Source organism: Xenopus laevis, chromosome 9_10L, assembly GCF_017654675.1.
Source record: "Xenopus laevis strain J_2021 chromosome 9_10L, Xenopus_laevis_v10.1, whole genome shotgun sequence".
NCBI lineage: Eukaryota > Metazoa > Chordata > Amphibia > Anura > Pipidae > Xenopus > Xenopus laevis.
The window spans coordinates 106,938,177-106,954,353 of NC_054387.1; the positions used below are offsets into that span (position 1 = coordinate 106,938,177).

The 16,177-nt window shown below is 38.3% G+C and overlaps 1 protein-coding gene across 1 annotated transcript in view; it reads right to left on the reverse strand.

Annotated features, from left to right (window-relative positions):
- LOC108701562 (homeobox protein unc-4 homolog) overlaps nt 1-6,481 on the reverse strand; it is a 7,118-nt gene extending 637 nt beyond the window's left edge. The window contains exons 1-3 of the mRNA XM_041576985.1: nt 5,850-6,481; nt 3,519-3,694; nt 1-688 (exon numbers count right to left, since the gene is read on the reverse strand). The exon at nt 1-688 is cut by the window's left edge and continues 637 nt beyond it. Coding sequence (XP_041432919.1) covers nt 1-688; nt 3,519-3,694; nt 5,850-6,111 — 1,126 coding nt within the window. The 5' untranslated portion in view covers nt 6,112-6,481. The remainder of the gene's footprint in view (nt 689-3,518; nt 3,695-5,849) is intronic.
- Nucleotides 6,482-16,177: the final 9,696 nt, after the last annotated feature.

Consider the following 16,177-nt stretch of genomic DNA (forward strand, 5'->3'; position numbering starts at 1 on the left):
TTCCAGGACTGGGCAGTTCCTGGGCTGAGTTGGATTTAATGGAAGTCTGCGGTACTATAAATCCCAGAGGTTGGGTGATGGGGTACAGCAGAAAATGTCCCTTCCCAATCAAGGTCCTGGGGTTCGTTAAACCTGGAAATTCTATCCCTGTCTTCCTTTTGGGGGGAGAGTCAGACAACAGGCTTTCTACGCTGAAGGGGTTGAGTTTCTGGAAGGCAGAGCCTCTGACATTTGGACACAAGCCTGAGTTGTGGTTGGCCTCAACCGGTGACTCCTTGTCACTGACCCTGTCCCTCTGTCCTGTGTTTCTTTGGCTTTGGAAAAAGGCTTGTCCTGTTTGGTCACAGCTTGCCTGAGATTGGCTTCTGCTTTGTCCCATATCAGGATGGCTGCTCTCCACTGAGCTTGAGTCATGAGTCTGGGAGAGTCCACTGTCACTGTCAGAACTAGGGGTGTGCAGTGACATGTCGCCTGGAGAGTGCTGGTGCCGGTTCTGGTTCCTTAACATCTTCTTCTCTTGCTTTCGCTTCTTTTTCTCCATTTTCTCCAGCTCTTTCCTGGCTATTTCCTCGGGGTCCATGGGCTCTCCACTGCAGGTGGTGGGGTGGGAATTATGGGCTGGCCTCCCAGGGCCCTTCTTGGTGTTTTCTTTTTTTCTCCACTTAGCTCTGCGGTTTTGGAACCAAACCTACACACCGAATAAGGAAAATCAATTAACATTCAGCACTGGCCGAGAAGAAGACAATTTACTCTTGTGTTTCACTTAATCTTTGTTTTTTATTTTGTTTTTTTTAAAGCTAAACTGTGTAGTCTTTTAATTGTCCTACAGATGGAGAAACTTGTCAATCTCCCAGTGGTGTTAATTGATGCTCCAATTCTTTGTGCAAGGGGCTTCTTACAGAATAGGAATTCCTCTAAATGTACTACTATTTGCTAATATATATATATATATATATATATATATATATATATATATATATATATATATATATATATATATATATATATATATATATATATATATATATATATATATATTACCAAATAGTAGTACATTCGAGGAATTCCCATTCTATATATATATATATATATATATATATATATATATATATATATATATATATATATATATAATTTATTTGTATACACACTTTATTCGTGTTAACTATAACTTCCCCAAAAGCAGTAGGTTGATGGTATATATGCAACATCACATCCTACATGCTACATAACATGCATGCTGTTTTATGACTTTATGGACGGTTAATATTTTACTTTAGTAACTTGCTCAAACCGTGTAAAAAGAATAACTAACACTGAAGTGATGAACTGTGAATATATCCATGTATGTAAATACACACACATATATATCAATATAATTATTATTCTCTGCTGTACCGTCTCATAATTTACATTTTGATAATTAAGTTAATTAAATTACTCAATTAATTGTCAGTCCTTTGTGACATTCGTAAGTTTTGGGGGTTACAGATCAAAACAATCCTCAAACACATCTCAGATATCGGATTTGTTTTAGGTATGGTCCTATAAGATAATAAATGCCACTCACATGCAATCCTATTTTGGGAATAAAGGGAAATGTTGCAGTCGATGCATTTATCAAAACGGCCTCAGACTAGAAAGTGAACGTGCAACAGTATATCTATAATCTAACTGCCCATGACAAATATTCTATTAAATTGGCCGCCACCGATCAGATAAACATTGTTATCTTGTAAATTCGTCATCCATTTCCTGCCAATAAACAACCATTGTTGTCAGCTCCAATTTAATGCAGATTTATAGGGTCTCCTGTCATTTCCAGGGTGATATTTATTTAAATGATCATTAATAAATCACATCTGAGCTCTGGGAGGATTGTTACATGTTTAAAGGGCGGTTCAAACGTTTTTAAAAGTTTCCTTCACCCCAAAAACTGGGTTTGTTTTTGTTTGTTTTGTTTTTTTTGCATAGTGAAAGCTTACAGTTAAAGGGTATGTAACCCTAAAAAGAAAACGGTGTCACGTGATAACGCAATTTTCTATACATTCATTTAAAAAAAAAGGGTTTTACAGTTGTTTGAAATTGAAATTGAAGCTGAAGGAGTGTTTAAAGTGATCCATTTTATTCCCCTGATTTCCGCTCATGACACAAGGTAGAAAAAGACAGTTTTCCCTTTCTATTTTTTTTTTTTTTTTTTTTTTTTTTTTAAATCAGCTGGCTTTTGATACATTATTTCAGAAGTCAGAACCAGGGGTGCAGATAATATAAACAGTCAAAGGGATACTGCTTTCAGTAGCAATTGCTAAACTTTAAAATCCACTGACTTTTATTATTACATTATTATTACAATTATTACAATTATTACAATTATTATTATTATTATTATTATATTATTATTATTAGGGTGTTGCTTGTTTCACTATGCAAAAATTACTGTTTTGGGAAGGCGATCTCGTTTAATAAGAGTATTCTGTGTTATGGTATAAAATTGAGTGGGATCGCTCTTGCTTTGACCTGCTTGTGTTTTCGCCCCTGTTATTCTTCCCATTGTGCTAATTCCAGGCGGTGTGACCACTGAGAATTACTCATTATGGTATTAGAGGGTGAAGCTCGGTCTCGCCTTCACTTAACAATCTCAGAACAAATTGGATAAAAGGGTTTCCAGACCAGAAGGCTTCACAAGGGGGGGAAGAGAGCATTTGGTAAATACCCAGTGAAACAAAGCGAATGCTTTAATAATATTCTGCAATACACTTCTCCATAATAAATTCCACACCTCCAGGGTCTTAATTATGTGATCGCCTCACGCCTTTTAGTCCCTCCATTCTGACTTTTTATTTGGCTTTAATAGAAAACACAGAAGCAGTTGTGTCTGGGGTGTTATTTCATCTTGGCGTCTTACAAATCAAATTTAAAAATTAAACACTAATGTAACTATTTTTAATTTTCTAATTAAATTTTAGATGAAAGATCTGGGGGTTTTTTTTTTTATATATCCCTTACAAAATACATTGATCGGATTCTATTTTTAAAGTTTTTACGTATATTTATATGTATATATTTGGGATTCTATTTTTTTCTATGTACCATAAAAGGGGGTGGAATTTTTTGTTTTTTGCTAAAGGGAAGCCATTGATTTTTTTTTTTCTGTATCTGAATTCTTAAAATAATGACATTAACCCTGCTCGTATTAATTATGTATTGGCTGTGTAGAGAAAGGCAGCTATTGTTTTGCACGATGATCATAGTTATGGCCTCTTGTTTTCCATAAACATGCAAATATAAATAATTCATGGGAGGCAATAACTCAAACGGAAGACATCTGTATGACAAGCTCGATGATATCGCTGGGTTTATTTGAAGCACATTACACAAAGGGGTTATGGATATGCAAATCAAGATGCCACAGCAAGGAGATTGTTGTCTAATTAAAACGCCATTACAGCGTGGATTTGGGATGTTTGGGCTTGTATATGGGGGAAGGGATGAATAAAGAGGTAAGGAGAAGGCTCTACCTGAACTCGGGACTCCACTAGGTCCAGCCTCAAGGCCAGGGCCTCTCTCATAAACACATCCGGATAGTGACTCTCGTTGAAAGCCTTCTCCAGCTCCTCCAACTGCCAGCCAGTGAAGTTGGTCCGGGTCCTTCTTCTCTTGCAGCCGGGGCTCTCCTTGTCCGGGTCTATTGAGTCTGCAAAGCATTAACGCACGGATTAATAAGACAAGGGCGTGTATGAACATATAGCTTTATTTGTTTCTAATACAATAAACAGAATTTATAGAGTCACCGACCCAGAGGCAGAGGGAAAACACCATCTGCAGAGACAGGAGGAAAATAGAAGGGAGCAGTTTGCTCACCCTGCTCTCCCATAGCGATCAAAGCCATTTTATGGCCACTTCTTGCCGTTTGGAAAGTGAATTTGGAGAATGTACAAGTGCCCCCCGCTGGGAAATATCTATTCCATCCCCCTTATGTTCCTTCCCATGGCTTTGAGGATACCAGGCCATCCTGTGACACTTTCCTGGGGCCCAGATACAGAGTGGGTGCCTGGGTGCTGTGGGCCCACTCTAGGACCACTTTCTACTGTGCCAAGGCCTCTACTGTCACCCATTGTATACACAGTCAACATATACAGTAACCAGAATCATCACATCTCTAGTAATGAACCATACCACTACATAATTACAATTACCGGCAATACATTCACATATGTATTATATTCATAAACCCATATATATATATATAGAAATGCCGGTACATGCACGTATACTGGTATAAGGTGCCTGGGTGCAAGAGCTGTGTATTAATATTTACAATGGCTCAAAAGAAGCTAGCACACACAGGACTTATAGAGAAAAAAAGGTTTTTATTTTAACAGAAAAAAAACTAACGTTTCGGCTAGGTCCCTAGCCTTTCTCAAATATATATTAATATATTAATTTAATACACTGGTGTATCTATGTGCTGCGTAAAAAAGAGTAAAACGTATTTTCAGATTGTAGGGATCGACTGATATAGATAGATAGATAGATAGATAGATAGATAGATAGATAGATAGATAGATAGATAGATATACACACAGCATTCGAGTTATGCACTGTATGTACCTCGAACTTTTTCGGTAATTGACAAATACAAGCAAAGGTATGTGCTCTTCTTCTAATTATATTTAATGTGCTGTAGTGTACGTCTCGTACTTGGCACTACAGCTATATATATTGGTATATAGATACATTATACAGATATACTGTAGCCATGAGCAGCATTAATATCTTGAAGTTCACTTATACTGTATGTATTTGTTTGTGCACCAATTCTAGGATACAAACATTCCTTACACTGCACTAGAGAAATATATAAGTATAGAGAACAGTATATGATTACCTATTATGAGGACGCTATTAAATTAAAACCCGATCCATATCCCCCATGTCTGTGCTTTGGGGCTCACTAACAGCCTAAATTCCTTGTATAGGCTCCCCTTGACTGTGCCCCTGTCAGTCCCTACAGTACGTGTGACTCCCATAGTTTCACGCTGCCCAGGCTAGCAGCACCCTATTAGACGTCATTTCGCCGTACCCTGCGCCGCTCCCAGGCAGTTTGGGGGGATTTGAGTTCCTGGGTGAGTATGAGGTTAGTATATGCCCTGCCACTAGCTCACACTTACTCCTACCTACTAATGAGTGCACTTAGTACAACAGTGTCCCCCATTCCATCAATAGTCCCCATCCCTGAGCTGCACCCTCTAAAAGTGCACCTATTCCAAAGAAGTGCACCCTATCACTTTTTAATGCACCCTATCCCTGATAATGCACCCTATCCCTGATTAATGCAACTCATTCCTGAGCAACGCACCCCATCCCTGAGTAAAGCACCTTATCCCTGAGTAAAGCACCCCATCCCTGAGTAAAGCACCCTATCCCTGAGTAAAGCACCCCATCCCTGAGTAAAGCACCCTATCCCTGAGTAAAGCACCCTATCCCTGAGTAAAGCACCCCATCCCTGAGTAAAGCACCCTATCCCTGAGTAAAGCACCTCATCCCTGAGTAAAGCACCCCATCCCTGAGTAAAGCACCCTATCCCTGAGTAAAGCACCCTATCCCTGAGTAAAGCACCCTATCCCTGAGCAGTACCCTCCATAGCGCTGGAAGTGCCCCCCATCCCAGAGAAATGTCCCCCTATCATGCCGTAACAATGCAGAATGGCTTAGCAGTGGCCTCCAAGGTAGAAGCAAATACTGGGCGCCGGCACTGGCCCTCTGCCTGCTGCGCTTTCAGCCCTCCCCGACCCCAGCCATTGTTGCGCTGATCCTTCCCCATGTCGTGCAGTTTCCGGGCCCTCTTACCTGACAGTTTGTACTGCTGACTGTCACCGCCGAGGCCACATCCAGAGTGCATGAGGGGGGTCGGGTTGACAACAGAAGCAGTGCAGGAGCCATTGAGTAATCCGTCTATAGAGAAGGGCACGGCGGCTGCTGCAGACTGTAACTGGTGACTGGCTAACTCATACACATGGTGGTGGCCGAGTGGGTAAGGGAAGCCCACCATGCCACTCATGGAGCCTCCAAACTGGGCATGAGGGTGCTCCAGGATCCTACTGTCCATCATCTCCCAGGGTAGAGCTGCCAGAGTGCTGCTGGGACCCTACAAAGCATGCAGTGGCAGGGAGCAGTGACGAGGAGACATGCTGCCAGCCCACGATCAGCTTTACTTTATCAACATCAAGCTCCCAATAATTAGCCCAGGCTTGGGGAATTTGGGGCCAATAAGAAACCTTAATCGGCCGTGACGTCACAGACGTGGCAAGCGGCAAACGTTCCCCGTATCGATTGCTAATTATACCTGACACCCACCTCAATAAACAATATCAGCGCTGTCACAACAACACAAGGGGGGCTTGATAAGAACTACATCACAACAAGGGGGAGGGCTGGCAGCAGCAGCAGCAACTAATGCATCTGATTGATACCCAGCTAAATACTACACACAGCCTGGGAGGGGACAAGTACAGAAAATATCCCCCCCCCCACACATATCCCCTCCCTCCCCAAAGCACTAATAGATTTCACTTTAAAACATTCACAGGCTTGTTGGAGGGATTTCTTCAGCACAAATGCTCTACTCTCTGAACCTTTAAAGCGATGTTGCTCCAATTACAGAGAGACATTGAGCGGCAAATAGACTGATCTAATAATAGGGGGGGATTCATCATTCCTTTCCTGCAAAGCTGTCACATTGAATTTAAAACTACAAGGCGTCTCCTACTCACAGGCCAGACACGCCAACGACTTCTCTCCCCTTTTTTTTTCCAAAACAGTATTTAAAGATCTTCTCCTTTCTAGCAACAGGCAAGAGCCCCCATTTAAATGAATGTGACATGGAAAGCAATTGACAGGGTGAACCCCCATCCTCATCCCCAGGCCTGATGCTGATGCTGCTGCTGGTGGGTCTCTCTCTCTGGCAATTAACTGGTTAAGTTGTTCTTGTTACATTAAAAAAAAAAACCGGTGGCTTTATTGATTGAAAAACGAACATATCCGTGGGCTTTTCTGTGATTAATACACGCCTTTGGCTTTGGGAGAAATGAGGCTTTGTTAATGGATTGTGATTTATTTATGGGTGTAATAAATGGGCCATATTATGACATAGACATTCTTTAAATGACACGGCAGCAAATACAGAAATTACACCTGGTTGTGTAAAAAAAATATCTTTCTTTTTCTTTATTCTTTCATCAAGCAAACCAGTGAAGTGTGAATATTCCAATAGCAAAGAAAGCAGGATAAAGGGCCCTGAAGATCCTTTTTAGATCTGTGCCTTGAATGCCCCCCACTGACTGGAGTAGCCGGGGAGTCGGATTTAGCGCCGGATTCACTGTTCGCCCGGTCCCTTATCAGGAGATAACACACTGCCCGCAACCAGCGCACCAGCAGCAGATAACACACATGCAACCAATATCCACACATAATGCATAATATATGAGAGCACAGCCCAAGGTGGCCTCCTCATACACCATATTAGTACTTTTAAAAGCATCTTTTGCAAGTAAAATAGTGTCAGCAATTACACACACACACACACATCACAAACACACACATATACTAATCACAAAGACACACATACATATCACAAAAACACACACACACATATCACACACACATCACAAAAACACACAAATATCACAAACATATCCTCAGATTTTTATTTTTTACATTGGTTTTATGTGACAAGTAATATCACTATTAACATCAATAACCACTGCTTATAAGGAAAAACACAAATATATATATATATATATATATATATATATATATATATATATATATATATATATATATATATATATATATATATATATATATATATATATATATATATTTAAATATACACACACACATATTTTTATTTAGCACTATATTAGTTATTAGTACTTTAAAAAGCATCATTCGCAAGTCAAATATTGTCAGCAATTAAACACACTTACATATCACAAACACACACATAACATATCCTCAGATATTATTTTTATACAATAGCTTTATGTGACAACTAATATCACTATTGGCATCAATAACCACCGTTTAAAAGAAAATATACAAACACACACAAATATGTGTATATACATATATATAGATATATATAGATAGATAGATATATACATACATTTATATATAAAATACACACACACACACATTCTATTTAGTACTATATTACTTTAAAAAGCATCCTTTGCAAGTAAAATAAAGTCATTACACACTCACATAGCCAAAAGACACACACATACATATATACATGTCACAAAAACACACACATACATATCACCAACACACACACACAAACATATCCTCCGATTTTTATTATTTACAATAGTTAACAACCACTGTTTATGAAGAATTAATATACAAAGGCGCACACACACACACACACACACACACACACACACACACACACACACACACACACACACACATATATAAAACCATCCATAGAGGAGTCAGCACTCTCGATAATTAATTCAAATGTGCCTGGGTGCAGTGTCCAAAATATAGAATATCTATCGCACAAAGAGAAGGTCCGCACTCTCAGGTTTTAAATAAAAATAAAAAAAGTTTTATTGAATGACTAACGTTTCGGCCTCTCCAAGGCCTTTGTCAAAGTATGGAAAAGCACAATATGAATGCCTTAAATACACGTGTATTTAAGGCATTCATATTGTGCTTTTCCATACTTTTGAGAAAGGCCTAGGAGAGGCCGAAACGTTAGTCATTCAATAAAACATTTTTATTTATATCTATCTATCAAATCTTTATCTATCTACTCTTTATCTCCCTCTCTCTCTCTCTCTCTCTCTCTCTCTCTCTCTCTCTCTCTCTATGTATTCTATAGTGGGTAAAGGTTAATGGCACATTCATGGGATCACCATCGAGGAAACAACGTTTCGGTATAGATGTAGCCAGTCTTCATCAGGTATAGACACAAACACAAACGCCCGCACATATGATACTATCAACATACCCATGGAAACATAAATTCGCATACACACGTGTGTATATAATATTTACATCTCTCCACCCCTATAATCACAAATGGGGCCTCTAGCTAAATCTTTATATCACTCCATTTATTATTAATAGAGTTTGGGATGAGAGTAAAGAAATATTGTGTTGCAACAATGTAGCAATCGGCACAAACGTATAATAAAACTTTAGGAAACAAAATAACAAAAAGGAACTTTGTTGTATTCCAAGCGCTCGCTAATTGAATAGCGCCGTGGTTTGCCTTCCTCCAGCCAGATTAAAATCGAGTTGGCCCGCAGACGCTTTGGGGTAAAGCTCTAAATGAGAACTGGAATTTCTCAGCATTTGTGTAATAAAAGTAGAGATAAGGCAATGGTGTTGGTATTAATTCTCGGGTCAGGGGCCAAGGGCTTCGCTTTTCACCATAATTTAATTTCTATCTCAATAAATACGAAATGTAAACTGTGTCCTCTGGACTAAATTTTGCCTGTAGCAATGATCGCCTCATTTTATTGTGTGAGTGTGTGTGTTGGGTTTGTGTAGTCGAATGTAAAGGGGAAACGTGTTTCTGAATACAGAATGGTAATCAAGGCAAGGGAAGAAGAAAGTCTGTTCTCTCTCCCTCAATCTCCCTCTCTTTATTATAAAGAATTAATTCGACTTTATTTATCCCATTTTCTGGAGCTGACAGAATGTTAATTTGAGTTGAAATTTCTTTCGCCTCTCACTCCCTGACCCCATGCACCCAGATTGGCGTGTTGTAATAACCTGAATCTTTCAACAGAAGCCCTGATAATTGTTACCTTATTAGCATGCAAATTGTTTAATTAATATTATTATGAAGAAGCATATAATCCGTCCCTCACTTGACCTCGAGTCCACATAGCAACTGCCTTTCTGAATTTCAATGTGTACATTTTTTTTTTGTTTAAAATCGACTCTGTTTGAATGTTCCAAGAGCTTTAAAATAAGATCTTAAATAAAGTGTCTGAGAGCTGCCTTTAAAGGAGGAAACTGGGCTTTGATATCCTATCTCTTTCTGTGCCTTTCAATCTCAACGCAGCCCATCCAAGGCGTTTTATTCTCTCTTTTTTTGATTTTATTATTATTATTTTTGAACATCAAAATTTAATAATTGCCTCCTTGTCAATTGGCTTCTTTAAATTCAAGCCCCTTGAATGTGTGAGTGCTGTTCCAAGCAAACAGACTCACAGCAGCTCATGAAAAGCAGCTCTTGACATCAAGTCCTGGGAGACACTGCATTTAAATCCCTTTTTTCTGCAGCCGAGTGACATTGTCAGATGCTAGCTTTAATTAACTTGATAATAAGACGTACAAGGCTCGCATTCAGTAAGGCAGGTCCGCCTCTCCTTGTTTCTGCCTTTAACACAATCTGGGTGTTTCATCTTGTGCTGCTTGCTCTTGGCTTTTGCAGCCCAGTCATATACTGTATATATATATATATATATATATATATATATATATATATATATATATATATATATATATATATATATATATATATATATAAAGGCAAAAAAAGATAATGCCTGGGCTGGAATGTAGCCTATGGGACTGTATAGGAAGCATATGGTCTATCAAGTATATGGTTAACATACAGCATCCATCACCCTTTTTTTTTTGTAAGATTCTGGGAACAGCAGCCCTAAAAACAGATAGAAGGGGGCTTAACATGACTCAAACCAGTGGAGTAACTAGATGTTACTGGGCCCCACAGCAAATTAACTTTAGGGCCCCCAAATTATCAATCTATATTGAAATTGCTAATTTTTTGGGGTCTCATGTGGCTCCCTATGCCTCCTGTCCCCCTACTTATACACACAAACACACACACATATATATATATATGTGCTCACCACTAGTTTTTAACCATTAGGCGGGGGTGCAGCGAGGCTGTGACCACAAAATACATATAGACAAATACAAGAGTCCTCAGCACTCAACCCATTATCAATATATTTAAGACAGAGACATTTTGTGCATACTGCTACTGAAAACACCCGCCTAATGGTTTTAAAAACTAGTGGTGAGCACAACTTTCCCTTGTTTGTTATAGTTCTACAGGAGCAGTGACCAGCTCCATGTTGTAGCTCCCACCCTCTCCAACTATAGTCAGGTGATCCCACTGGTGTCTAATAAAAGGGCAGCCAAGTTTGGGAGTTTTACTTTGAAAGCAGCAAGTAAGTTGCAGGTAAAACGTATTCGTCCCTTTTATAAAATGTATAATGAAACTATAGAATTCTTAATGAATCAGATGAAAATTGAGCATAGGACTGGCCAGATATGGGATGACTTTGACGTAGTTGGCCAGCTTAAATATATTGCAATATATGGACAAACAATCCCTGTTTTGTTTAAAGGGTAAGGCATTTTTCAGTAGCAGTATGCACAAAATGTCTCTGTCTTAAATATATTGATAATGGGTTGAGTGCTGAGGACTCTTGTATTTGTATATATATATATATTTATAAGGAGAGTGTAGATAAGACTATGCAATATTAAAGGGGTTGTTCACCTTTAAATTAGCTTTTAGTATGGTGTTGAGAGTGCTATCCTGAGACAATTTGCGATTGGTTTTAATTTTTTATTAATTGTTCTTTTTCAGTTATTTAGCTTTTTATTCAGCAGCTCTCCAGTTTGCCAATTCAGCAATCTGGCTGTTGTTAGGGTTCACATCACCCTAGAAACTATGTATTGGATGTTCACCTTTAATTATCTTTTAGTATGGTGTAGAGAGTGCTATTCTGAGACAATTTGCCACTGGTTTTCATTTTTTATTATTTGTGCTTTTTCAGTTCTTTAGCTTTTTATTCAGCAGCTCTCCAGTTTGACATTTCAGCAATCTGGTTGTTGCTCGGGTTCAAATTACCCTAGAAACCCATGCATTGAATACCAGACAGGACTATGAGCAGGAGTGGGCTTGATTAGAAAGAGGAGTAATAAAAAGTAGCAATAGCAATACATTTGTAGCTTTACAGAAGTTTTGGTTTTTGTTTCTTTTTAGATGGGGTCAGTGACCCCCATTTAAAAGCTGGAAAGAGTCAGAAGAAGAATGCAAATAATTTAAAAACAATAAAAAAAGAAAACATGAAGACAAATTGAAAACTTGCTTAGAATTATTAGAATTAACCATTATATAACACACTACAAGTTAATATAAAGGTGAACCACCACTCTACCAAGTAGTTCTTCCCTTTCTTGACCTGTACTGGCTTTTAATAGTGACTTGAGTCCATTCTTATTATAGAGAGATATTGACAAGGCCTCAGATGCATAGACGACTTGTTTTGGGGGGCTTAGGCTAACCACATTATGATCCAAAGCTTCCTTGTGTAATTGGGATTTGCAGTTGCACAGCCAGTGTTCTGTGATAACCAAAAACAGTAATTTGAATAAAGCCTGGGTAGGAGAACACCAGTCTATAATCCTTCCCTCTGGCCTGAGTGAAGGAATATTGACTCTGGCTGCCTTTCTAGCAATACATCAGCTGTTTGGTAAAATGGGCTTCCAGCTATTTTGGGTTTATACATTTTTATTCACTTTCATTATATCACAATAAATAAAGACAGTAAAAAACAGTTTTAAACAGATTGAGTTATTTTTATGTATTGAAAGGCAGCACCATGTATATATATATAATTAAACAAAAGAATTATCCCCTGTGGGGAGGGATGAAGCACCTAATATTGGTATAGGGAAATATGATCTAATGAGTGGTTGATCCCTAGCAAGCCTCCCCAGAAAAGTTGGCTAAAAGAGAGTTTGGACAGAAGAAATCTTCACTATATATGGAGAGTGATCAAGGCAGATTTTCAGTGTTCTGATCATTATCCCACTCACTACTGCCACCTAGGGACCACAGAGTTTCATTTAAAGCTACGACTGTGTCTATATCCTCTGTATAAACTGAGACACTGATTTATAGAGATTCTTTCCAGGGACAAACCCAAGTCGCTTACCTGTCACTGTTAACCTGAGCTATTCTGCTCCTCAGATGTTTGTATAGGTGATTCAGAACTAATTGCAAGCCTAGAGGGTTAAAGGAGTTGTGCACCTGAGAGTTAACTTTCAGTTATGACGTAGAGAGCGGTATTCTGATGCAATTTACAGTTGGTTTTCATTTTTTTTATGATGAATGGTTTTTGAGTTGTTTAACTTTTTATTCAGCAGCTCTCCAGTTTGCAGGTTCTGCAATCTGGTTGCTAGGGTCTAGTTTTTTTTCCTAGCAACCGTGCATTGATGTGAAGAAGAGACTGGAATATGAATAGGAGAGGGCCTGAATAGAAAGATAAGTAATAAAAGCAGCAATAAAAATAAAATAGAAAAACAGGGCGTTTGTTGTTTTTTTTTTTATCATTATTTGAAAGCTGGGAAGAGTCAGAAGAAGAAGGCAAATCCTTTAAAAACTATAATGAGCAGGACTGGACTGGCAATCTGTGGATTCTGGCAAATGCCAGAGGGGCTAGTGTAAGATGCCATAGACAGTCACTATTTAGTGGGATAATGGGGGGCTGTTTGGGCTTTAGTGTACTTGAAATGCCAGGGACTATTTTGATTCCCAATCCAGACATGATAATGAAGACCAATTGAAAAGTTGCTTAAAATTGGCCATTCTATAACATACTAAAAGTTAACTTAAAGGTAAACCACCCATTTAAGGCCTGCCACAACAGTAATTAGTCACTGATTCATTGCAAACCCTGTAGTCCCCTCATTTCATAACCTGGTACAGACTAGTTCTAACAAGGCAGCGCTACAGACAAACACAATGTAACAATTTCATTTTGATACATGAGCAGCAGCACAGTGTAGTGTGTAACTAAAGCAGTCACTTGTTGTTACATAATACACATCTTTATAGGCTAGTGGCTCAATGTTAGGATGATTAACCCTTTGGTTCATGGCTCAGAGCTTGCTCTTCTCCATTCCACCCTGATTTTTTCTGCTGGTTAACCCATACCAGTTTATCAAATGACATATGATGCCAGAATAGACGGACACCTTTTAAGAAACACTTTACAGCACAGAAACAGATACAAATACAAATACAAATGGTCCCATTACAATGTCACAGCCCATTAGGATGATATAGTTCACTAGATTAAAATAGGATTGTGGCTCTAGCCCTTGTGTATAGGGAGTGTGTGACAGACATCTCAGTAGCTCTGACCAGAAATATTAGGCAACCATTGGTATAAAAGTACAATTATGACCCTCAACATCCATAGAGAACTCTGTCTGTGATAGAACTTCACTCAACCAACACCTTTTCTAACCCAACTACACCTTCCATGTTACAAGGGATTTAAATGAACCCCTGGCCTGTAACGGTAACGAGTTTCCAAATCAGAAGAATGAAGTCCTTCTGAAAGGAGGTCAGTGAATATTTTTTTGGATGGCATTTGTGTTTTTGTTTTTTAACATAGCAAAAATACTGCATAGAAGTAAAACTATTCCATTGAAGGGTCTAATTGCTAATGCTCATTAACAAACGAATAAGGGTAGAATGATGTAAGTGCAATGAAGAAATAATTAATCTAGTGATTGCACTTATACCAAACCATAGTAACCAACAAGATCAGGTCATCTTGGCTGATATATATGTAGGAAAGAACCCCTGCAGGTGTCTCTTATGGTATATCCCATCCATTGCAGCACAGGGCAGGACAGAATGAATGTGTTTAAAGGGGTTGTTCACCTATAAATTAACTTTTAATATGAAGTAGAGAGTGATATTCTGAGACAATTTGCAATTGTTTTTTATTATTTGTGGTTTTTGAGTTTTTTTATTCAGCAGCTCTCCAGTTTGCAATTCCAGCTATCTGGTTACTAGGGTCCAAACGACCCTAGCAACCATGCATTGATTTGAACAGCAGACTGGAATATAAAAAGGCGAGAGACTGAATAGAAAGATGAGTAATAAAAAGCATCAACAAGAGCATTTGTTTATAGATGGGGTCAGTGACCCCCATTTGAAAGCTGGAAATGATCAGAAGAAAAAGGCAAACAAATCAAAAAGTATAACATGTAAATAATGAAGACCAATTGCATAGTAGCTAGGAATTGGACATTCTATAACCTACTAAAAGTTATCTTAAAGGTGAACTACCCCTGTAAAGGGACACCATTGTCAAAAATAAACTCAGAACAATGCAACATTTTTATTAAGGAGAAAATAGTTACTTAAGCAAAACGTTACAGTAATTTTAGTGTTTCCATAGGGAAAATGTGATCATACAGCTAATCCTAGTCGGGTCATGTTTTACGGCTGATATGCAGGCTATGCTAGCTCGTAAAACAAGAATCTTAGCAAGGCAAGGCAAACAACCCTATAGTAGCTTTAAAACATGTACATTTATGGAAGCTGTCTATATTTATGTTACAGAAAATATCCAGCACCCATTGGGGTTTAGAAAACCAATGGGAATACTTTAAAAAGCAGATTATAGGGTGATTTTACCTCTATAAAACCCTTGCTTTAAGAAAGACATAATGGTTCATCTGAATCCTCATATAACTATTAGTATTACCCATAAGCAAATCTGGTAATATCATCAGTCCTATTCATCAGGCAGGATTCCTAAAAAGACAGAAAATAAAGCCAGTACCTTGGTATACAGCCAACTCCTCTGTCCAATCACCTTGTATGCAGAGCACTACAGATATCGCAGCACTGCAGCTCCCAGCATCCCCCTCTAGACACATGCTGGAAGGGAATTCTGGGAACTGTAGTTCTCTCATTTAGTATTAAGGTTGCCCATCAGCGCACTGAGCACAGGCAGGTGTTTCTTTCATCCCCCATCAAGATAAACTAATAAAATCGCCCATCCAACACTGATGTCAATATTACTTTAAATTACACAAAATCAAATTTATTTTTAATTAGCAAATTAATAGGCGGCAGTTGAGGGTTTTAATTACTCAATTAACTTCACGCAAGTTAATTTTTAACTATCTAAATTAACTTGCACATTACTCGATTTGCTGATAATTACAGAATTAAATCTAAATTAATTGTTGGAGGTGATTTGATCCGCCGCTGAACTAAATGCGGTTCCAATTAACCACTAAAGAGATTTTGTTGATGTTTTCAACATTGGAAACCTTTTGATTTGATTTTTAAGACTTACTTTTTT